At 34.4% G+C, this 25948-nt stretch overlaps 1 protein-coding gene across 1 annotated transcript in view; it reads right to left on the bottom strand.

Annotated features, from left to right (window-relative positions):
- LOC110031984 overlaps positions 1 to 25948 on the bottom strand; it is a 38707-nt gene that overhangs the window by 9651 nt on the left and 3108 nt on the right. Inside the window, exons 3-8 of the mRNA XM_020735463.1 lie at positions 25735 to 25809; positions 25207 to 25313; positions 7651 to 7711; positions 3408 to 3467; positions 3240 to 3314; positions 2850 to 2993 (exon numbers count right to left, since the gene is read on the bottom strand). Of these exons, the coding sequence (XP_020591122.1) occupies positions 2850 to 2993; positions 3240 to 3314; positions 3408 to 3467; positions 7651 to 7711; positions 25207 to 25313; positions 25735 to 25809 (522 nt within the window). The remainder of the gene's footprint in view (positions 1 to 2849; positions 2994 to 3239; positions 3315 to 3407; positions 3468 to 7650; positions 7712 to 25206; positions 25314 to 25734; positions 25810 to 25948) is intronic.

Below are 25948 nucleotides of genomic sequence, written 5' to 3'. Positions count from 1 at the left end.
TAGGAATATTGATAGCTCACATTCCTTTTCCTTTTGTTGATTTTAACCGCACCCATGTTTAGACGGTCTAGGCCCCTTTTATATTATCTTATACTCTTTTTTCTTGATTGATGTAATATGCGCATTTCAAGCACAAAAAATGCATCAAAACTGTGATTCATGGATTGGATCCATCAAGTTACTCAAAATGAGGGAATAATGATCTCTTAATTAGGTTGATCATCCATCTCCCAACCAATCATAGATTACAAAAAAACTAAGCTCAATCACTATCAATCCAAAGAGTATGTGAGGTCCTTAATCGAGAGTGTTATCAAATATCACACAAGGGATGATATTAATCAAAAGGCTTGCACTCATGAGAAACATTGATCCCAATACCTAATATAAGCCCTAAATAGATCTTCATCGGCTAGGTGAAGTCTCAATAGAAGCAAAATGGTATGCCTTCAAAAATTTCATATTGCTCTCACCATCCACCCTCCAAGGTCCACACCCCAAAACAAATTAAAAATCACACCCCAACTTAATGTGCATTGCTACTACAAAAGCGATTGCATTTTTCTCATATGCATGTACTCTTCCAAGGTAGTAACTTCACATAAAAAAGTTCGGGTTATTAGGCACCTATATTGAACATCTTTTCACAATTGACATCATAAATACATACACAAACAAATATGCATACATGCATCAGGCTGAGCTCCCTTCGCTTCAGACGTTCATACATTTGGATAACCGCACACACATACATACTTTCAATTAGGAAGGACGAAAATCAAGTAGCTAAATTAGGATTTTTCTATAATTAGGAGTTTCCTTATTTAAATTATTTCCAATTTATTTATTCTGATTTATTTCCCTATTAGCAGAATATTTAGATTATGAATATGCATTATTAAGTTAGCTAAAATAGATTATATAAATAGATTATAAAATAGATTATGCACTTTATTTTGTATCTAAAATAGATTGTAAGATTATTATTTAATGGAATGAAAGCAAAGAGAAAAGGCATTGAGCCTATTCAAGATTCAGCCTATTTTCTCGAAGATTGACATGGTATCAGAGCCAAATTTTTGCCCTAACCACCAGTAGTCGTTGAAGAACTGTTAAGACTCCCTTCCGACCGACCTTCTTGCGGGAAATGATGAATTATTTCTGTGTTGATTCATCCATCTGACAAAGCCCTTCGCAACGGAAGCAGACACGGCACCGCACGCTCCGCATTGGAATCGTTCGAAGGGATCTTCGTCCGTTGCGACTGCTTCGTCCGTCTGCTCGTTTGATGAGCTCGACGTGAATCACTGTCTGCTCTTCTGGAATCTCTCGTCGTCTGTTCAATGTCTGATTATTTCTTCGCCTACGTCATCTTCATTCTACTTTGTCTTTCTCTTCGACTCGGCTGGTCTCGACAGAGCCTCTCCTTCGTTCGAACTCCACCGGCAACAGCTCCCGCTTCATCGTTATCTTCATTTGCACGTCAACGAGACATTCCCTTTTTTAAGTTTCATGCCTGATACCGACTTCAACACTTTTCGTCGTCGTCGCCGAAAGAATCAATAACATTTGGATTGTATAACAGAAAGCGGTAGCATTTGGATCGTGTAACTGGATCCTACTTGTGGGCTATGATCGGTAGCATTTGGATTATGTAACTGGACGCGAATCCATCTAGTGATTATGATTCGAATTTATGGACGACAACGATAAAGAATTTCTTGCTTTCTTTTGCTCAAATCATATTATGGTTCAGGAGTTATCTCTAAGGCTTCGACATTCTCGGCTTCGGTACCTTCAACTTTGGCACTCATGGCCTGAGAATTGTTGGTCCCGACAAAGTTTCTTGTTAGCAAATTAATGCTTCTTGATCTGTCAGCATCAATGAGAGGGGGGATGTCAATCAAGAAGAACGGAAATCAAGCAACTAAATTAGGAGTTTTCTATAATTAGGAGCTTCCATGATTAAATTATTTCTAGTTTCTTTATTCTGATTTATTTTCCTATTAGCTGAATATTTAGATTATGAATATGCATTATTAAATCAGCTAAAATAGATTATACAGAATATTTTGCACCTAAAATAGATTGTAAGATTATTATTTGATGGAATGAAAGCAAAGGGAAAAGGCATCGAGCCTATTCAAGATTCAACCTATTTTCTCGAAGATTGACACGTACACAAATACCTGTATACATATAAAATATGCACACATACACAATATATGGGTGGTGGTCCTCCAAATACTGATTTCTCAGGGGTGTGTGTTCGTCCTCAATGAGGATCGAACCCAGGCTAGAGGGGACTTACAACTACGCAACCAACCAATTTGTCGCCCGAGGTACACACACACACGTGTGTATATATATATATATATATATATATATGTGTGTGTGTGTGTGTGTGTTTGTGTGTGTATATATATCTGTGTTTGTGTGTGTGTAGATGTCAGTTGTGTATACACATCAATATTTTTGTGAATCAAAAGCTTATAGCAGTAAGAAAAAAAAAATTTCATGGCATGATTCTATTCAAAGAAAACTAGTTAGACAGCCTAAGCGTACATCAAATCCAAAGGAGAAGCAGTATTTCCGTAACCATCTTCAATCCATGACTAAATGAGAGGCAACTGACATAAAGTTTGTTAAATAAAGGCCATCGGTATTATTAGATTACAGCTAAGCCAATTTTAAGCAAAGGAGGTTGACCCATGAATAGCAACATAATCTCATGAAGCACTGAAAAATAAAAAAAGTCATCCCAATATAACGTTAAGGGAATGGCTGCATGAAAAAAGCATATATGCCGTGTGTTAAGGCGTTTAGGCTGTAGTTGTGCATATACAAACCTTAGGAAGCGTGCCTTTATCAGAATTACTATGCTTGGCAGAGCCATAAGAGTTAGTTTCATGTCCAGATGAGTCTTCAGGAAAAGCTGCTCCACCATGCGCATTAAGCAGAACACAATAGCAATGATTTGCTTCTGACAAAACCTAGAGAAGTTAAATTTGTGTTAAATAATCGATTACTCAATTTATTGGCAGAGATTATTTAAAGACTTAAAGCGGGATAAAAATGTTAAAAAGAACATTAAGTAAAAAAGAAATACAAAAATTTGATGAAATCATGACAAAATAAAGTTCAGAAACTGCAAACAAGTAATAGCAAAACATAAATTCAGGTAAGAAGAGAAAATATGTGCTGAGCTTTGCAGGCAAATGGGAAAGGAATTGTCTTACAACAGCATCAAAAGTGTCATCAAAATCATCAATTGCAAAGCAAATATCAGGGTAGGCGGGCAGAGTCTCTACAGCCTGCCAGCAAACTGAACTTATAAGAAAATAAAAACATAGGTAATATAGGTTTTATATGGTTTATGCGTGATAAACAGAAGCAAGCCAGCCAACCTTTTTAAATCCCAGTTGAAAGTTGACACGGCTAGGAGATGCATACACAGTCTTCACAACCTGTAATAGAGCATATCAAAATTCATATTATGAACATACAGACAATAGAGGATTCAACTACAGACATGAGTTAAACATGCCTCCAAAAGAACATTGCAAACAAAAAATTAACAGTTTCAAGCCATCGGTGAGAAAAATCACCAAAAGTATGTTATTTGGTTCTAGAATTACTTGGAGGACAAGGGTAAATTTACTACGAACAACAAAGAAAATATGAGAAAAACATTAAAAGACAATGGAAAAAAACCGAATAGCAAAATTCCCAAAACATCAAGATATCTAATCTGGAAGCATCTTATTTAAACTAGGAAGGTTATGAAGTGAGGGTGAGGGGTACTTTAATAACAATGTCGTGATTGGTGCACTAGAGGGCATAAACTCTATTTACAAAAAAAATAGTCCCTTAAAGTAGTAGACATCAGTGAAGACAAATCCATCTAATTGTTACGAGGGCGCCTAGCCTAAGAGTAAATTTGTCTTTTGTACGTCTAAGGGCAATTTAGTCTTTTATTATTATTATTATTCGGTATATGAGGATTGTTATGTCTAGGGTTAGGTTTAGGCATGAGATTGAGTTGTGAGTGTTAGATCTAGGGTTTGGGAAATATTTCCTACCTCTCGAATTGTAGGAAGTGGGAGAGATCGACTACCTCTCGAACTGTAGGTGCTTATCTTTTGTAAGCGTCTTAGTTGTTTGGTTTATTGAAATAAAAATTTGTGTTTTTTGTCAATTTCTGTTGAAAACCTGCCGATTTCTACCTCAGATCATATCAACTTCTCATCTCAATATAAGGCAGAAATACTCATATTTTTGTTAAAACCTAATTTAAAATAAACCACCTACTTTGCACATTTAAATTCTTATTTTCAATATTTGACTAGTTTGAAGGACAGGCCTGGCCAAGGGCAAGAGCTGGTTACCTCTAATGTTATCTTAAGTTCAAAAGTTAAAACTGTAACACTTGCTTTGAAACCAAGGATAAGAGTACGTGACTTCTATTTTAGGGTCTGTATTAGCAGGAATTTATTATGAAAGAAAGAAGAATGCTTATAATTCAAGAAATTATTCTTAAAAATGATACAAAAATGAGAAATAATAAGCCATCACTTGAGATGAAAGATATAATTTTTTTATAAAAATTTTTAACAACTTTTTACTCGGTGCACAAAGTGCAATAGGCCAATGCTTTCTTTAGCTTCAAATGCAAAGCATAATGTGAATCAATGCTTATATGAAATTGTATATAATTATAAATATAACGATACACTCCTTAACAATTATAAAATATATTATTAGATAACCAAAAACTTGATATAGAATAGAAAAATAATGATGCACATACCTGGTTCAAAGATAAACTTCACGGGGCACCTTCAAATTTAAATTTATAATAATTTTAAAATTCTAATAATTTGTTATAATGATTTTAAACATAAAGATTGCAAAAGTTATGAAGTTTTTTTTTTAATTCATAATAAAGGCTAATTTTTAATGCATAAATAAATTAATAAAATCTTAAAACTTCATAAAACAAACTAAAGAAATTCATTATTCATCATGATCTCTTTCATTCACAAAATCTCTCTCCATCAAGTAAAATCCCTTCATCTTCAAATTCTTCTTCTTTTCGTGCTTCTTGTGAATCAACGTCAACATCTCTTTTTCGCATAATTAAAGTGATTGCAAGCCAGAATGAATTAGTTGTCAATGCGGATAAATCCTCTTTATATTTTGATCTACTAAATCTTAAAAACTATCTTTGATTAACTTTTCACTAAATATCTTCAATTTAACTCCAATTGAGGTTTTCATCACGAAAATATTGCTCACTATTATCATCCATTTCTCCAATCAATCATCATAGCTTTTATCAATAGAATCCAAACTCATTGAATAAATAACACCGTTTAAATTGAATCTTTTTTAAAAGTTTGATTGTCGTTGATAAAAAAACAAATCATTTAATGCTTATGATCTAACCTTTTCTTTTTGGTATAAATCTGTAAAACAAGTTATAATGAATACATGAAACAAGAATTAATTAATATATTTCAAAATTTTAAATTAATTACCTATTCGAAGATACTCTAATTTCTCTCACACACAGCACTGCAAATGAATCTTAAAATTTTAACCTCCAAATTTTGCAACGTTGAGGCCGGTACATCATACATCTCCCGCCATTACACTACATTATAATTATAAAGTCACATTAAATAGAAATTTTAATCAATTAAAGACTCAAAGTTATGTAGAAGCTTTAACTATTCATATCTAAAGGAGAATGATAAACTCAATTGCAAATAAGCCACCAACATGATTATAAATAGAAAATGTTTAATCTGTGACTATTCTTTCACTTGGGTCTCTCATTAACCTGCTAATATATGCATATAAGTTTTTCATTAATTGAACGTTTAATTATATCTTAATTATAAGGTTGTACTAATAAAAGAAAACTATGTAAAGCACAAGGTGATAAATGTTAATTGTGAATTGGATAGCACAGTAATAGAGGTTATTGTTCTACCATGATAATTAATAGAAATATATCAAGCAGAAACAAGATTTTATATGAACTTTATAAATCTTGAAAAGGCTCAACTAAGAACTAAATAGGTGAGCACTAAAAAGAACAAAGAAGTTAGGCCAAAAATATGTTGAAGATGAAAGATACATATGATAAAGCATTGACTTAAACTAAGGCAACTTATGTAGTGATAAAATGTATAGATCAAAAACCAACATTTCCTTGCATAGGATTATATCAAAGACCAAGCGTTAATTTCATACCATTTGTATTAGTTGATATGCTTGCAAAAGAAATTCAAATTGGGGTGTTACAGTGTTTGCTTTTTGAACATGATAAAGTTCTAAATGACCAATAATTCTTTGAAATGTGAAAAAATTTAAATAATGAAAAAGATATGTAAAAGATATAAGGCTTGAATTTTTAATACAAAGACCGTATGTTTAAATAGTTGTAGTGGGACTGCTGCTTGTAATGCTTATCAAATGCTATTCAATTGAGGTGCTTTGGAGTATGATTCTTGCATATTGATATAATTCCAATCAATGAAATATCTACTAAAAAGGTAAAAATCGAAAAACAAATACAAATAATATTCAGTAGATGAGAGCTAAAGTTTAGCGGAACAAAGATCGAGTTTCAGAAATATAACTATAGTGCGCATAATTTAAGATTTATCAATCAATATTATTAGAGGAAAAATGATATTTAAGCTTGATAAATTTTGATGCACTTGATCTATTACATAAAAGAATAGGGATAAAGAAAAGGATATAACTAAGAGAATATCATCAAGATTGAGTGTCCTTCACAAAGTTTTAGCAACAAAAGAATATCATCAAGACCTAAAGATAAATTTTATTAAATCATGATTTGGTCCATTATGCTTTATCAGTATTGGGAGATAAAAATATCATCAATAGCCAAGCTTAGCATAGAAAGAATGAGAATGTCAAGATTAATGTCTAACAAAACTACAAAAAATGAACAATTAGACATCATTTATTGATTACAAGGTAGTGAAAAATAGAATAAGCTATCATGGACATTTTCAAGATCATAAAATGCATCTACATGAATGAATAGATAAAATTAATTTTAAGAAAGTTGAAGGAAAATGGAAGGATAAATTTATAAAAAAGAAACTGCACAAATTAAGTTTAAAACCTCATGCAACACTCAATAAAAATAAATATAAAATTAGATGCATAAACCAATTCATCCACTCATCATCATTGATCCCGAATTTTCATTCATCTATTTTGAGTTTTGTTTGACATGTTAAACTTATTTTGGATAAAATTGTTAGCAAAACTTTTAAGACCCGTTGTCAAAATGGTCATAAAATTACTATGCAATAATACAGATTGCCAAATATGAAAGTTGATAAAACATGGATGAATGTGAATATTTTGTCATGCATTAATAAATCTAACATTCAAGTAAGACGTGAAATGTCAATTTTATAATATATCTATAAAAATAATCCATTACTACACTCACATTTAGATAGCAGTGACAAAACAAATCATTAGAGTTTGCACATATGGAGGACGATGAAAGAATGGGAAAGAGGTTCTTAAAGACAAAAAACCAACCCAATAAAAGATCCAGAGTACATTATGGACAAAAAAGAGTTAGATTCTATGTACCTTGTAAATAGAAGACAATGATGTATCTTCCCCAATTTGGTGGCTGAGGAGAGACTGAGTGCTGTGTAAGTAAACTATATCAGAATCTTTATTATTCAATATTTATCAAAAAGGATAAACATGCAAAATGAAAAATGAATATTAAACTGAAAAATTCGTAATTATCGTCCTCACTAGAAATATAAATTTAAGTTCGGCGGAAGCTGAATTCTAGCGAACAAGCATCAATAAAAATCCGTAATAATCGTCCTCACTAGAAACATAATTAGTAATAGCTGTGGGTTTATAGAGCGATTTGGATGCAAAAATAAGAAATAGTTTTACAACATTATATTCAGCTACACGTTGTCTTTTATAACAGCATCAGCATTAAAATTATTTGCCAAGTTTAAAATGATTTTAATTATTACAATCAATGGCCCACTTCATTCTTCCATGTTAACAGAGGAAAATTTTGACTACTTCATGAGTATACACCAAAAGAAATCATGTAAAAAATTTTCATTGAACGATTGGGAATATAGTTCTCATCAAGTAATATTACAGTTGTTAAAATAAGGATGCATGGCGAACCATTGCAAGTATTTAGGGGTTGTTTCGTTCCCAGCATTTTGAATTTGACTGTATTTTAATTACAAAATATATTTGATATATTTTGAATACTCAGAGTGGAACTATTATCTATAAATTAAATAAAGAGATTTTTTCTGTTTTATCAGCTCTAAAGTAGAGTCTGGCACGCAATTGAAATGGAGAAATTGGTATTTGAGAAATTTGAATATCTTATATAAATTAAACACCATCAAAGTAAAGTCCTCAAACAAAACTAACATTACCCCTTTATTTGAATATCATATAATAATATGAACATAACACTGAGTGCAGCATAACTAATAACATGAATTACTGGGTAATTTTAATTTCTACACATCACTATTTCATCCCAAAACTTATTCTAATGAGATGACCGTTCTTTATAACCTTCCGATCTAAAAGCCATTGATTCCTCCAATTCCAATATGAACTTAGCTCATTCCTCAAAAATATAAAGAAATTGATTCAGAAATATGAGAATTCTACAAATATTATAGAGGTATAAATATCATAGTTATTGTGAATAAACCATAATAATTGAGACTACAGTTTAAAAACACTATTATATGTCCTTCCTGAAGATACAAACAAGAAATTGACCCAACTCAACAAAAATTAAAAAAATAAAAATTCATTTTGCTTGCCTAATACCAGTCATTCAAGAGAAAGCTTGCAAATTATAAAGTTATCTCAATTTAATCAAGTATACCCGACTCGCCTCTACTCAATTACAAACCTAATCACAGATAAAGCAAGGTCATTCAATATCACATTCTTCGAACTTTTTACAAGAGCTGAGAAAAGAATATAATTCCGAAAAAAATTAATCTGATGAGACTTCAAAATATTGTAGCTTGAGAAGCCCTCTTAAATTGCTTCCAGTCATTTCGAACTGTTGACTGATGAAGGACCTGGAGGTTGTGATGGAATCTACTTGAAGGGAGAGAAGTTGCTCGTAAATAAAAAATCAAGGCACAAATCATTCCAAGAGATGAAACTTGACACAATTCCCAAAATATTCAGGTCATTCAATTATCACTCCAACCATTCAATCTTCACCAAATATACTTGTTGATGAACCTTCCATTTCTAGTCTCTAGTGAAATGAAATGAAGAATACCAAAAGTGAAAAAGCAAAGCGACATAACAAAAGTCGAAGTCTGCATGTCACAATTGGAAACCAAATAAATAGGGGGAAAGAATTAAACAACATTTAGTCAACCGCATGGACCATAACTCCACGCAGATTCTAGACAAAAATGAAGAATAAGCACTCCAAGATGACACTATTTGTGTCAAGGAGACTTGAATATCTCAGGCCAAGTGCTTAGCCACTTGCTTGTGGGCTCCAAAAATGTGCATCTCAGCCTCACTCAAAAATGGATGAGAGTTTTACATAAGATTCCGGGACAATTTTTCAAAAGGCTAATAAGACATTATATAAGACAACATTAATATTTTGCCTTCATTTTGAAAAAAATTTAAGATCTATGATTCTAAGTTTCTCATAGGCTCAAGCGTTTATAGTTAATTATCTCTTCCATTAACAGGAGAGCATTTTCAATCAAAGCTAATTATAGTAGCAGCAACTTAATTTTAGATAAGTTAATTTCTGAAATTTTAGCTATAATTTACGCTTTGTTATTAGGTATCCAGACATCCATAGGCATTGTAATTTTCACCATAGTTATTTCTGTTGACCTTAACGAAGCTCAAATAACCAAATGCCGCTACATCAAGATAACAAACTCCTCCCACAATTTCTAAACAGTTTCATATACAGGAGAAATCCTTAAAAAGTAAGTCAATATATAAAATACAATTGCCTTGGACTCCTGATTCTTTTTGTTGAAAGGGATTCGATAGATCTCCATTAAAATGTATTATAATTGATTAAAAAATCCACATTAACGAAAAGGCGAACTAGTACATTGTCGGCCGAAAATTTGAAAATATTTTAAATTTAAAAATAGTTTTAATATATATATATATATATATATGTGTGTGTGTGTGTGTGTGTGTGTGTGTGTGTGTGTGTGTGTGTGTGTGTGTGTGTGTGTGTGTGTGTGTGTGTGTGTGTGTGTGTGTGTGATTTTGATTGAAAATAATAATTTAATTTTGAATAAATGATGTCAAATCGATCCCACATATTCGATAGTTTAGATGGTTGAGCGTGATACCGCAAATAATACATTATCCCGAAGGATAAACATATCACTTATAGTAGGCTTAACCACCTGAACTAAAGAGTTTATGACATTCGTTTAATCTATAAAACCTTTTATGTGTGACCAACAAGTTCTCCTACCTAATATAAAGATTAAATATGATTTATTTTACCTTGGTTCTTGGTTCCTTATAGAGGTAAGTCTCTAGAGTTAATTACATCTTAAATAACTGAAGTCACTTAAGAAAACTCTCGATTAAGATCAGTGATTTTGTCATCAAGTTTTCAATGTTTATTTTTAAAGATAGAACGTAGTTAAGTCAAAAGGGAATGACTCAAAAATAGGAACAGTTATTTTCAGGAGATTAAAGTAGTGAAAGGTAGGGGATATCATGAATACAAGAGAATCTCGATGACTTCTCATCTATCCCAGTGTTTGGTTTTATGTCTTTGAAGTGAAGTTAATTAATATTTAATCTTGTCAATTTTATTATTTAGGGCTTACACTCGCACGATATCTGATCATGCAAATAGTCCAAGAAGATAAAAGATTTACGTTGTATCACACGGCAACCTCGAAATCCTAAAAAGTGTTAGGACTTATATTGCACAGCATGGTTGTGCAAAAGTCAAAAAGATGATGTGATGATTTATGTCGTGCTAAGCAGACCACCTCGAAATCCTATGACTTATGTTATTTATTCTACATAATGGTTTAGCTTATGTAGATTTGTTTTGTTGTTGCAGATCGTCATCCTACGTCCGCTGCGTCCTGGTCGTGCTGCCCTCGAAGCCTTGCTCCAAGCTCCTTATTTAGAGGAATCGAATTCTGGGTTTAAAGTGGAGATCTTTTATGTGAACATGCAATTGTTGGGTCAGTCGCTTGCCATAGTGCATCTCCTAAACAGATGTCTTACTGTTTTCTATCCTAGAGGGCCCTGCATGCTCTTTAAGAAAATGAAAGGACAAAAGAACAATAAAAGTACAGTAAGGAAAACAATACAAAGAATAGTAAAGAATAGTAGTGAAAGATCCAGTAAATATGGAAAAATGCAATAAATATAAAATAAATCTATGTACTGTGGGTCAACTTTTTGAAAATTGAAATTAATTTTGAAATTTAATTTAATATAACAAGTATATAGTTTGGGCTTTGAAAGTAGCGTGTTTTAATTTGTGAAAAATGAGACCAAATGGATCTCATTTTTTCAATAGTTTGTATAATTGTGTCTGATACTGTAAATATTATATATTTCAGAAAGATGAGTGTATATCATGACGATAGACCTAATCCTGCAAACAAAGAGATTGTGACATCCATTTAACCTGCAAACTTTTTATAGGTGACCAACAAGTTCCTCTACCTAATATAAAGATTAAGTATAGTTTATATTATCTGAGTTCCAAGTTCCCTATAGCGGCACGCCCCTATAGTTAATTACATCTCAAATGACGGAGGGTCACTTGAGAAAACTCTCGATAATGATCAGAGGTACTAGTCTTCAAGAATTCGAGGTTTAGGTTTACACGGTAGGACTTGAAAAGACAAATGGGAGTGACTCAAATAGGAACAGTTATTTTCAGGAGTCAAAAGGGAGGAAAATGTAGGGGATGTCACAGATCTTGAGAAGAAACCTCAGTGACTTCCCAAACAATCTTAATATGTGGTTGAATTTTAGAGACGATGTAATTTAAGTGTTTAATTCTGCCAATTTTATTATTTGTGACTTAAATTTGCATAATATTCGATTATAAAAATAGCCCGCGGAAATAAAAAAGGGTTTACGTCATGTAACACGACAACCTTGAAACCTAAGGCAAGTTCGGACTTACGCTGCACAGCATAGTTGTGGAGGAGTCTAAAAAGAATGTGAGGATTTACGTCGCACTGGGCGAGCTACCTCTAAGTCTTATGGGTTGTTATTATGCTAGGAAGCGATAATGCTGAAGAAGATCATTTTGTCGCTCGATCCAAACTCCTCACCCGTCTGCCCATAAAGTTAGCTCCAAACTCTTGTTGTTACGATAGCTTCAGGATTTAATTGTTTGAGATTGGTGATTTATGTTTCAGAGTTTTGGTGTCAAAGTTTGGTTTTGTTTTGCATGCAGAATTAACAAATTGCAGGTAAATAAAAAGTACTTGAAAAGTAAAATGATATAGATAAACTGTAAAAGCGTACCTGGGCATTTGCCAGTGTACTTCGACAACTGTTACTGTTGCGTGATTAATATTGCGAGCATAGTATGATTTGCAACAAATTTAAATAAATTTGCAAGAAAAATAAACAAGGCGAGAAAACCCAACACGAAAATCAAAAAAACGAGTCGTAGAAATCACAAGCAAAAGAAACCCTTAGCCACATATGAAAGACCATGACTGAGTGTAAGAAATTGGTAGAAGTGGGGGCTCAGAGTTGGACTGTGTGTTTCCCGATCTTGAACAAGAGTTACCAGCCCGACAATCTATGGAGGGAAGTCCTAAACCTCAATCCAAGTGATTAGCCGTGGATCTATATAAATTTTCATAGATAAATTCTTTGATTTTCATACAAAAGTTATTGTTTAAGTTTTTTTTATACAGAGTTCTTTTTAAAATGCAAAAGAGATTTTTGTTTTAATTTTGTAAATATTTTGTAATGTCTTGTAGTCCACAGGCTAATCACTCTAATCGTGCTAGAACTACTAATAAACTTAGAGCGTCGGGGGCAACGATACCACCAAGAATCGGCGAATAGCATCATCGATTATTTTCTCTCCCTTATTTAAGATCATTGAGGTAGGAGATATTATTCAAATAATCTCACTTCAAATCCCTCGTTTAAACACACATAAGCAATGTCGTCATTGCCCTCGCCACCTAGACCCTAGACTTATCCTAGTCCGGTGATCTATATGTGACATTAATAAATGTCCTCAATTGTTAGGAGGATTTGAGTGTGATGTTCAAACTCAAATCCCAGTGCACTGGATTTCACTGTATGTTAAATCATTGTGGGAATTCCAATATTGATTTAATTAAGGAAGCATGAACTACGTCTCGGTACATACTCATGTCTAGTGTCTTAATCTGTTTGTGAATCAGGGTCAAGTTTTTAGTTTCATTATTCATTCAAAAATTAGGTAGAACGCTTACTTATAGTGTGCTCCTAAAATCTAGGAAGCCTACACTGAAAATTAGGTAGATGGTCTCTCAGTTAGGATGTGCTCCTAAAATCTAGGAAGTCTACACTCAGAATCAGGTAGATGGACCCTCACCTAGGGTGTGCAACTAAAATCTAGGAAGTTTACACTGAGAATTAGTAAATGAACTCTCACCTAAGGTGTGCTCGTAAAATCTTGGAAGCCTACACTTTAACTTGTGCTCAAAGTGATTTAGGGTGTTATACCCTTAATTAAGTGTTTTTCAATTAATCCTCAAGTATTTCTAAATGTCTTCCAAATAATTACATCAGAAATTCTCATTTTTTTGGCTTAACCTTTTAACAAAAGTAACAAAACAAACGAAAAGAGAAGGTTGTACCACTTCCAAAACTAACAAATCCAATGGGGAAACAGCAAGTGAACCAACCTAAAAACGTTTAAAATCTTTCAACAACTGTAATTAAATAGACTCTCGAGAAGAATGCTTAAGTTTGTTCCAAGAGAGTGTTTTGATCGGCCCAAAAGTCTTCCAATTTGGTAAGAAAAAGAGAGGTCCAAAAGACACCAAATAAACTCAGAAAAGTGCGGACCAAAAACTATGAGATGGAATAAAAAAGTACAACGCCTAAGCCACTAGACGGACCCACGAAGTGCAACTCTTAAGTCACAAATAGTTCCAAAAAGTGCAGCAAAAACAACCCCTAAACAGTTCCAAAATCGTGCATTTAAAGGCTTAAAAACCAATGTTTAAGGGTTCCAAAACAACTCTCAACTACTCCAAACAACCATTTGACACTTCCAGACAACTACCTACAACAGCTTCTAGGCTCCAACAACCCTCATATGACCCCAAACAACATCTATATAAACCAAAACATCAACTACATAGGCCCAAACAACAACTACAACACCCAAACAGCTACCTATAGTAGTTTCTAGCTCCGACAACACCCAAACATAAATTTTAAGCCATACACAGCAACCTACAGCAGTCTTAAGCTTCCTACAGCACCCAAACAACAATTCCAAGCTCCCTACAACACCCAAACATCAATTTTAAGCCATACGCAGCAACCTACGATAGTCCTAAGCTTCCTACAGCGCCCAAACAGCAATTCCAAGCTCCCTATAGCACCCAAACATCAATTTTAAGCCATACACAGCAACCTACGGCAGTCCTAAGTTTCCTACAGCGCCCAAACAACAATTCCAAGCTCCATACAGCACCCAAGCATCAATTTTAAGCCAAACGCAGCAACCTACAGTAGTCATAAGCTTCCTACAGCGCCCAAACAACAATTCCAAGCTCCATATAACACCCAAACATCAATATTAAGTCATATGCAGCAACCTACAACAGTCCTAAACTTCCTACAATGCCCAAACAGCAATTCCAAGCTTCATACATCACCTAACTAGCTGTAAACAGCCACCATTTTCAACAAAGAGATGCACAAATCCCCAACAAAGAGATGCACAAATCCCCTTAAAACAATCAACATTTCCGTCTCAAAAACAGGTGTCTGAACAATGCATAAACCAACTCAAAAAAGTGTTTAAAGGGTTTAAAATCTGCACTTAATCTACCAAAAAAGAGACAAATGTAACCGGCAATCATCGAGGAAAATCAAACCGTTTAGCAAGAATGCCCAAGCAACTTATTTCATGCATTGGTAGAGTGGCATATATGTAAACATTTTAATTTAGACATGTAACTAAAAAAAATCATGTGGTATTTATGTAAAGGCTTGAGCTTGGATGGTGCCTATAAATCCATAAGAGTTGCAACATGCATTTTGGTTTTCATTCCCTTTATACGTGTAAGCATATGTGTTGGTAGCATGCATGTAAACTCATAAGAATTGGATGTAGTAAAAAAAATTGAGATTCTTATGTAAGACATATAGATATATGTAAGAAGTTGGCATGCAAATCTTCCCTAAAATTCATACCAAACAAAAGGGATGGTCATAACAAGTGAATGAGAAGTTGCAATCAAATTCAATCCCCTGACTTCTGTTTTAAGAGACATCAACATAGATAACTTACTCATCCTAACTCTCTCCAGCTCATAACAGAATAAATAGTTTATCGACCATTTTCTTTTAAATGATAGAGTTCTTCTAGAAAGAATAGAAAAAAAAGAAATGACAGTGAAGTTTTACATACCAGATAGAGGAAATCCTTCACCTTAGGGAAAGGAGTTGTAGTTGTGTGAGGAGAGGAGGATACGAGCAGGTAAGTTGCAGCGCTTCTTCTGCGTGGGCAAGAGGGAACTCGAAGCGAAGCGGGCGCTTCTTCTGCGTGAAGAGAGGCGAATGGGATCAAGTGGAGCATCCTGAGGCGAGCGACTTAGGATCGCGAGGAGCAAGGAGGCGGAATCGAGCGGAACAAGCAGAGTCGAGCGGCTAGGACTGTGATCAAGCGAGAAAGAGGGCGTCGGGTTCAGTCGCAAGGAAGGGGGGTTTCGGCTGTGATGAGAGGTGAGTTGGCAAAGTTTCGGTGCAAGGAGGCTCGAGGGCGAGCGGTGCAGAGGGTGACGAGGTCGAGTGAGTGCGAGCGGTCTTCGGTTTGTTCGAGAGAAGGAGGCGAGGTCGAACAGTCGAGAGATCTTGGAGAACAATCAAATCGAGAGAGAGAGAGAGGGAGCGAACGAGAATGACATCAAATGCCTGAAAGAAGGGGGACCTGAATTGTATAGTCGAAGTTTGGATGGAGACTTTACTTGAAGCAATTGGCGGGGGATTAATTTGTTTTCATGCACAGAGGATACTTAATTAGAAAAAAAAATTAATCATTAATAATATCCAATTATTGTGGGATTAAATGATATATTTGAAATTTGTGAGCTGAAGTAATTAGTTTGTGCTTAGCCCTATCCAGTCCAAATCAAACTCGAGTTGAACCTGGGTTGAGCCCAGGTCCACACCCCACTAATTTAAAAAATGTGCATCGATTTTTGTGTCAGTTGTGTGCACGCGTAACCCTAGCAATATGAGTGTCCTTCCTAATTAAAATTGATATTCGGGACGCGTCGGCGCAGTCCGTTTCGTCATCCGGGGTCGTCCAGACAAGTTCGCCGACAGACAAGCCCAAATTTGTCAACTTTGTGTGTGGTGTAGCGAGTGTGTTGTTGAGTCACGGAGGGTTCACCAAAGGTCGGCTGATCCTACTCGCATGAGTGGTTCCAAGCACTCAACTTCTAGTTGCAAGGGCTAAGAACCAACATGTAGAGGGTCCAAAAATGAGTTCATACAAGATCAGACGGCCTTAGGTGAACCCTCTGTGACTCAACAATGCATTCTCTACACCACGCACGAAGTTGACACATTTTGGTAAGACCGTCAGCGAACTTGTCTGGAAGACCCTGGATGACGAAACAGAGTGCACCGACGCAATCGGAACATCAATTTTAACTAGGAAGGACACTCATATTACTAGGGTTACGCATGCGCACAAATGACACGGAAATCGATGCACATTTTTTTAATTAGCGGGGCGTGAGTCTGGACTCAAACCATGCTCAACTCAAGTTTGACTTGGGTTGGATATGGGCTAAGCACAGGCTAATTACTTCAGCTCACAATTTTCAAATTTCAAATATCAAATATATCATTTAATCCCACAATAATTGGGTATAATTAAGGATTTTTTTTTTCCAATTAAGTTTCCTCTGTGCATGGAAACAAATTAATCCCCCGTCAATTGCTTCAAGTAAAGGCTCCATTCAAACTTCGGCTATACAATTCGACTCCCCCTTCTTCCAGGCATTCGTCGTCATTCCCGTTCCCTCACCCTCTTTCTCTCGATTCGCTTGTTCTCCAAGATCGCTCAACTGCTCGACCTCACTTCCTTCTCCCAAACAAACCGAAAACCGCTCGCACTCAGTCGACCTCGTCACCCTCTGCACCGCTCGCCCTCGCTCGACTTCGCCTCCCTGCACTGAAACTTCGCCAACTCACCTCTCCTTCTCACGATCGAACCCTCGCGCTGAACTCCTCTCCTCACAGCCGAAACCCCCCTTGCGAAACTTCTCACCGAAACTTCCACACTTCACCTCTTCTTCTCACGACCGAACCCTCGCACTGAACTCCTCTCCTCACAGCCGAAACCCCCCTTCCTTGCGACTAAACCTGACTCCCTCTTCCTCGCTCGACCGCAGCCCTAGCCGCTTGGCTCTGCTTGTTTCGCTCGATTCCGCATCCTTGCTCCTCGCGACCTGAAGCAACTCGCCTTGGCCTGCTTCGCTCGATCCCATTCGCCTCTTCTTCACGCAGAAGAAGTGCCCACTTCGCTTCGAGTTCCCTCTTCCCCACGCAGAAGAAGCACCGCAACTTACCTGCTCATATCCTCCTCTCCTCACACAGCTGCAGTTCCTTGGGTGTTGTAGTGGTTGTTTGGGCCCATGTAGTTGATGTTCTGATTCATATAGATGTAGTTTAGAGTCATATGAGGGTTGTCAGAGCCTAGAAGTTGTTGTAGGTAGTTGTCTAGAAGTGTGAAATGATTGTTTGGAGTACTTGAGAGCTGTTTTGGAACCCTTAAACACTGATTTTTAAGCCTTTAAATGCACGGTTTTGGAACTGTTTAAGGGCTGGTTTTGCTGCACCTTTTGGGACCGTTTGTCGGCTTAAGAGCTGCACTTCGTGGGTCCGTCTAGTGGCTTAGGGATTGTGCTTCTTAATTCTATCTCATAGCTTTTGGTCTGCACTTTTCCGAGTCTATTTGGTGTCTTTTGGACTTCTTTTTTTTCTTACTGAATTGGAAGGCTTTTGGGCCAATCAAAACACTGTCTTGGAACAAACTTAAGCATTCTTCTCGAGAATCTATTCAATTACAGTTGTTGAAAGATTTTAAACGTTTTTAGGTTGATTCACTTGTTATTTCCCCATTAGATTTATTAGTTTTGAAAGTATATTTTGTTACTTTTTTTCAAATGGCTAAGTAAAAAAAATGGAATTTCTGATATAATTACTTGGAAGGCATTTAGAAATATTTGAGGATTAATTGAAAAACACTTAATTGAGGGTTGAACACCTTAAATTACTTTGAACATAAGTTAAAGTGTAGGCTTCCTAGATTTTAGGAGCACACCCTAGGTGAGAGTTCATATACTTAATTCTCAGTGTAGGCTTTGAAGATTTTAGGAGCACGCCCTAGGTGAGGGTCCATCTACCTAATTCTCAGTGTAGGCTTCCTAGATTTTAGGAGCACATCCTAAGTGATGGTTAATCTACCTAATTCTCAGTGTAGGCATCCTAAATTTTAGGAGCACACACTAGGTGAGAGTCCATCTACCTAATTCTCAGTGTAGGCTTTGAAAATTTTAGGAGCACACCCTAGGTGAGGGTCCATCTACCTAATTCTCAGTGTAGGCTTCCTAGATTTTAAGAGCACATCCTAAGTGAGGGTTAATCTACCTAATTCTCAGTGTATGCTTCCTAGATTTTAGGAGCACGCCCTAGGTGAGAGTCCATCTACTTAATTCTCAGTGTAGGCTTCCTAGACTTTAGAAGCACACCATAGATGTGCGTTCATCTACCTAATTTTCAAATGAATAATGAAACTAAACACTTGACCCTGATTCACAAACTGATTAAGACATTAGACATGAGGATGCACCGAGACGTAGCTCATGCTTCCTTAATTAAATTAACATTGAAATTCCCGCAATGACTAAACCTATAGTGAAACTCAGTGCACCGAAATTTGAGTTTAAACATTACACTCAAATCCTCCTAGCAATTGGGGATATTTGTTAATGTTACATATAGATCACCGGACTAAGATAAGTCTAGGGTCTAGGTGGCGAGGGCAATGACGATATTGTTTGTGTGTGCTTAAACGAGTGATATGAAATGAGATTATTATAATAGTATAACCTACCTCAAGAATCTTCATTAAAGGAGATGAAATGATTGATGACGATATTCGAAGATTATTGGTGGGATCGTTGCTCTGGACGCTCTTAGGTTGTAAATAGAGTGAAGATTCTTGAAAATTTCATATTAAAAATAACTATGACCAGCATATGGAGTACACAACTTTACCAAATATTTACAAAAATAAAAAAAAAAATTCATATTAAAAATAACTATGTATAAAAAATAATTAAACAACAGCTTTTGCATGAAAATCAAATAATTTTTCTATGAAAATGTATAAAGGTCCACGGCTAATCACTTGAATTGAACTTAAGGACTGCCCTCCGTAGATTGTCGGGCTGATAACTCTTGTTCAAGATCGGGAAACACAAAGTCCGGCTCTGAGCTCTCATTTCCACCAATGTCTTACACTCAGTCCTGGTCTTTAATATGTCGCTAAGGGTTTCTTTTGCTAGTGATTTCAACGACTCGTTTTTCTGACTTTCGTGCTGGGATTTCTCGCCTTGTTTATTTTTTTTGCAAGTTTATTTAAATTTGTCGCAAATCATACTATGCTCGTAATATTAATCACGCAACAGTAGCAGATGCCTAGGTACGCTTTTACAGTTTATTTACAGCATTTACTTTACTGTATTTTACTTTTCAAGTACCTTTTATTTACCTGCAATTTACTTATTTTGCATGCAAAACAAAAACAAAAACAAAACAAAACAAAACTTTGACACCAAAATTGTGAAACATAAACCACAAATCTCAAACACTTAAATCCTAGAGTTATCGCTACAACAAGAGCTTGGAGCTAACTTTGTGGACAACACGGCAAGGAGTTTGTATCAAGTGATAAGAGGGTCTTCTTCAACATTATCACTTCTTAGCATAATAACAACCCATAAGACTTCGAGGTGGCTCGCCCAGTGCGAATTAAATCATCACACCCTTTTTAGACTTCTGTACAATCATGTTGTGCAGTGTAACTCCCAACTCGTCTTAGGTTCCAAGTTGTCGTGTGACACGACGTAAACCCTCTTATCTCCACGGGTTATTTGCGTAATCAGATATTATACAAATTTAAGTCTCAAATAATAAAATTAGCAAGATCAAACACCTAAATAATATCGTCTTTAAAACTCAACCACACATTATGATAGTTTGGGAAGTCATTGAGGTTCCTCCTCAGGATCTGCGGCATCCCCTACATTTTCCTCCTTTTGAACTCCTGAAAATAACTGTTCATATTTGAGTCACTCTCATTTGTCTTTCCACGTCCTACCATGAAAACCTAAACCTTCTTGAAGCCTAATACCTCTTATCATTATCGAGAATTTTCTCAAGTGACCCTCCGTCATTTGGGATGTAATTAACAATAGAAATTTGTCTCTATAGGGAGCTTGAAACCCAGGTAAAATAAACCCTACTTAATCTTTATATTAGGTAGATCTTTATATTATCTTTATATTAGGTAGGGAAACTTGTCGGTCACATATAAAAGGTTCGCAGACCAAATGGATGTCACAAATCTCTTAGTTTGCAGGATTAGGTTTATCGTCGGGATATACACTTATCTTTCTGAAATGTGTAGTAATTACGGTATCAAACACGATTATGTAAACTATTGAACGAATGAGATTCATTTGATCTCATTTTTCAAAAATTAAAACAAGCTACTTTTAAAACCCAAACTATATAACTGTTACATTAAATTAAATTTCAAAATTATTTTCAAATTTCAAAAAGTTGACAGACATGTACTTGGTGTGTCTGTTGCTCCTGCAAATGGGGTTTTATTTGAGTTTTCATGGGACACTTATGATTTTCAGTTTTCTTAGGGTTTTCTAATGAGTTTTCTATCCTAGATCCAATCTTGGACCAAAATAATTTCAACTAGATATGAATTGAACTTAACTCATTAATCAACACATTGTCATTGATCTGAACTAAAAATCTAGACTTTTTAGCTTCAATATTCAAACAAAAATTACAACCCAAATGACAATTAATAGACCCAAAACAAAATAGATTCACGTGATAATCTAATTGAAAAAATAATAAACAGGAGTTCGCAATTTATCTTTATTTTAGAGTCTTAATCACCCAGATCAAAATAACCAAGATGAGTTTAAATCCTAACGTGAATATGCATCATTCTTGATTGTTACTCCATAGAGATATTAATTGTGATTTGTGCAACTAATATATCTACCACCATACTGTTAATATTAAGTTTGTGAGCACGGCCAACAATCCCATTAATATGTTCATTTCAATTGATTCAAGCATGAGGTCACAACCTCACTTGTGCTACCTTTGGTCCAAGTAACCGTTCCACTATTCAAAACGACACTGTAAAAATGAAGTAGGAAAGGCATAGATATATATGTGGTATATATCTATCCATATTGAATTGCGGATAGATCAATGATAAAATCATTTTATATTGATTTTATATTGAAAAAATAGGGTTTATAATATTCTTATAATATTCTAATCTTATAATATTCTAATATAATATCGAATAGATATAGAATAGAGGAAAAAAATAAAATAACAGCATACACTTTTTCAATATAGGAATCATTACCTAATGGATTCAATAGCCTAGTGATTTACGTAAGATAAAATTATCATACTAACATCAAACTATAATGTAAATAGTGTCATACTAACATCTTAATACCAAAATCATGAAGGAAGAAATTTCAAGCAAACATCAAAGAAAAATAACAAAATATAAACATAACAATAAATGTAAGTTCATCACAATAAGTCTTTTCCACTCCCAAATCAGCATTAACAAGTAATCTAGGCCGCTAATATTGAATTTTGTAAATTAAAAGTCTCCAACACTCTCGTGACTTAGTAGAACCTCATTAAAATAATCATTATAATGAACTAATTTCTCTCATGTCTCATCCTCAATTGTGTAGATATTATTATCTCAATCTTCCTTCACATCTTCAATCTCAATCATCTTCCCATTCCTTAATCAATAAAAACTAATAAGAATATTAATCAAAATTTAAAACAATGAGTATATTGATGGTATAACCTCAATTATATAAATTTTAATAGAACCTTTTTCTGTTAATTTTTTATTAACTTGTGTTGAAACTACAATCTTTGCCTCCATCGAAAAATCAACAAGGAGAAGTTCTTGCAAATCTAATGGTATAACTTCCTTGCCATCCACCACAGAACATTCCCATGGCACATTATAATGAAACAACGAATAATCATCCTTTTTTAAAGCATTTTCTCTTCAAATATTTATCCTTTAATCTCTTGATGTATATAATAAAAAAAAATTCATCATTAAGGCAGTCAAACAATTTCTCATTTTGATATGAACTTAGCTATATGTACCTTAATTTCACTCACACTAAATATGACTTCATATAAGACCCAATATTTAAATAACAAATCACTGTACTTCTGAACTGTTATTTCAAAATTGAACCTGCCATTCAACTAGTTTTGGAAAAAATATATAATTATAATAGCATGCAAATTTGTTGGAACATGAACTAAAAAATGATAAAAATTATAACAGAAATATTTTTTAATTATATATTTAGTTTGTAATAATTCAAAGAGCCCTTCCTTATTTCAAAATGTTACAAAATATAGATAAGATTGCCTCCTCAATTAAGTCGGCTATCTGTATATTTATACAATACAATAAATTAAATTTGAACTCATAATTAATTGAGATTCTCATAGCATATTGAAATAGAGAATTAAAATATTATCCTAATGCGCGCAAATGATGATGAAGCTTAGGCTTCCACTTAACAATTAATTCTCAAAGTTTCTTGTAAATGGATTTCTTTCCTCCTAAGTTGTCTTATCATCAATTCTTTAGTTTTGTCAATCACATTATAAATGAAACACAGAGAGCTTTTTCTCCACCTCAATTATTCATAAAATTTGAAAAAATGGCTTAGTTGCTCTTATGCCATAACTAACACTTGAACAAAACCACCCATCATTCAAAATAATTTTTCTGACCTTTGTGACTTCAGGTTGCTTAGCCCAATCATAGTTTAACCATTGTCCGGTGATAAACATAGCTTCCAAAAGTTTCTTTCTTCCAACATGCTTCGCAGAGTCAAATAGGTCCTGTCAAATAGGCCATCACAAATCTAATTGTAGAAAATTTTAATAGTTTTTTTCTTAAAATACTTTCTCATCAAAGCCAACTCATAACTATGATTGCAGATTAACTTATTAATCTTATTTGGTTTGGTTAAGATGTACCTATGTTGAATCAACTCTCCAAGTTTTTCAAGTGCAATGTGCACATAAAGTTCAAGACGTATGATTTCTGCTCTATCAACGTATTTTATGCTACCATGCAAGCACTGGTATTGTCAGTAATAACATGCACCACTAAATGCTCCATTATCTCTTTTATAACTTCACCATATATCTAAAAATATACTATGAATCTTTCACCAAATATGATGTTTCAATAGATTTTGAAGAATTAATATCGTTGTGATTGTTAAAAACATACTGATCAAGCTCCTATTTTAAACATCAAACAGCCATCAGATTACTAACTCAGGTGTGTCCAAGTTCATTTGATCTCATCAACGACTTTCTCTGTGATGTCTAGTTCCCCTTCTACTATCCAAGTATTGAGCTCATACATGGAGATGTAAAACCTCAAACATGGGAACTGATAAAACGGATCATATTGACATAGAATGCACTTGGCAACACAAGCACACATGTGAGCATCTCTTATATTTTAAGATGATATATGATAGGCTATCATCATGCCAACATATCAAGAAAAGAAAGAGTTATGGGCACGTCTCATAGTGCACAATTTTAAACAACGATTGTCATTACAATTTTTTTAGAAATAAACTACAATATTATCATAATATAAATTCCTCATAATATTTTTTATTAACAAATCAAGAGAATATACAGGCATTGCTCGCGCACTACTACCGATGGTTCATTTTTTATATTCATGATTCATTATTGACAATCATAATCTCGGCCATTCATCGCTTTAATCTAACCCTATATTTATGTTGTAATGTGTTTCATACAAATAAATAAAATAATTTCTCCCTTGCACATAATATGCCTTGTTGTGTTGCATCTTCTTTAAGATTAATGGCTTTGATGGGTTTTTTTATGCATTTTGACTTACGTTTATGTGTACTTATCTTATATAGTGGGAACAAACTATTGAGTTTAGTGCTGCTCATCCCTTCGTATAATATTGTTTTCCAAATAGGGTATTAATTTTGAGGTCATTAACAGTTACGGAAGTTACAACTACAAAGATAACTTAAATAAGTATTTGTGGTGAGAAACTATCAACATGCATGCTATGAGATAATGAGACTTCTATTGCTTTTTTTTTAATTACAATAAATGTGTAAGAAGTTAGAACCCTTTTTTAAAATGAATGGGTCATAGATAAGATAGTTAATTTTGTTCTTTATTTCATGCAAATAATATTTTGGATGTTGCTTGGATTTAACAGCTCTAATGCTTACTTCGGCTTTTAATGTGTTGGTGATGAGCAAATGAACTTATCAATACATGCTTGTAAATTGGAATAGGTCACTGGGTTAGTTGTCATCTTGCTGAGGTATTTGAGGGTCAAGAAAATGTAAATCATGTCATATTAACCTTACGATTGGATATTATGTACACTTACTAAGCACCACTATATTGGCAATAACCAGAATATCTGGTAACAAAGTGCGATAAGAAGGATGGCATTTATGAATGATAGATAAATACCTGCAAATCGCAACAGTCACCGTGTATGATGTATGCGCGATCAAGTTCAAATAGAATGAACGCCTCCAATCAACATGTACAGAATCATCACCAAGGATTTTTTCCAACTGATGCCATGAACATTTTAAGACATTGAATCAGTAATGAGAACCTTAATAAAATGACAATAATATCTCAAGGTGGTTGCTTTCATCCAATTAACAATCCAGGAATGAATTTAGTACACAAAAAAAGGCCCCCAGAAAATTCAATTAAGTTAGAAGTCCACTAGTACAAGGTTGTTCCCATCCATATAATCAACAGAGCAGACAACCAAGCTGAGCAAAAATTTAGATAGGTGCTTCAGTCTAAAAGATGTATTCTACGGAAATAAATGGCACAAAATATAATATTGTTCATGTTAAAATGGTAAAAGTTTGAAGGAAATCCTTAACAATGAAAAATCGCATGATGACATAGAAAGAGGAAGCCACCTAATAAAATTCCTTTTAAAAAGGGCATAATTACTAGGAAATACATTAAAAATACCTTGGGAGCGAACCTACGAACAAAAAAAGAAGCTCCGCTCTCCAAATCACCTTTAAAACTATATCCATTCAAACCCTGCAAATAAAAAGTGTGATATTTTAATGCTTCAACTTGTTAGGTGTTGTAGGAAAATAATAGTCAGAAACTGAGATAGAGGAAGTGGGAGAGTGGAGACATGGATGGGATGAGATGGGGAAAGGGGGGAAGAAATCTC

Source organism: Phalaenopsis equestris, unplaced genomic scaffold (assembly GCF_001263595.1).
Source record: "Phalaenopsis equestris unplaced genomic scaffold, ASM126359v1 Scaffold000873, whole genome shotgun sequence".
NCBI classification, from domain to species: Eukaryota; Viridiplantae; Streptophyta; class Magnoliopsida; order Asparagales; family Orchidaceae; genus Phalaenopsis; species Phalaenopsis equestris.
The sequence above is the reverse complement of the archived record's forward strand: the minus strand, read 5'-3'. Positions and strand labels throughout refer to the sequence as shown.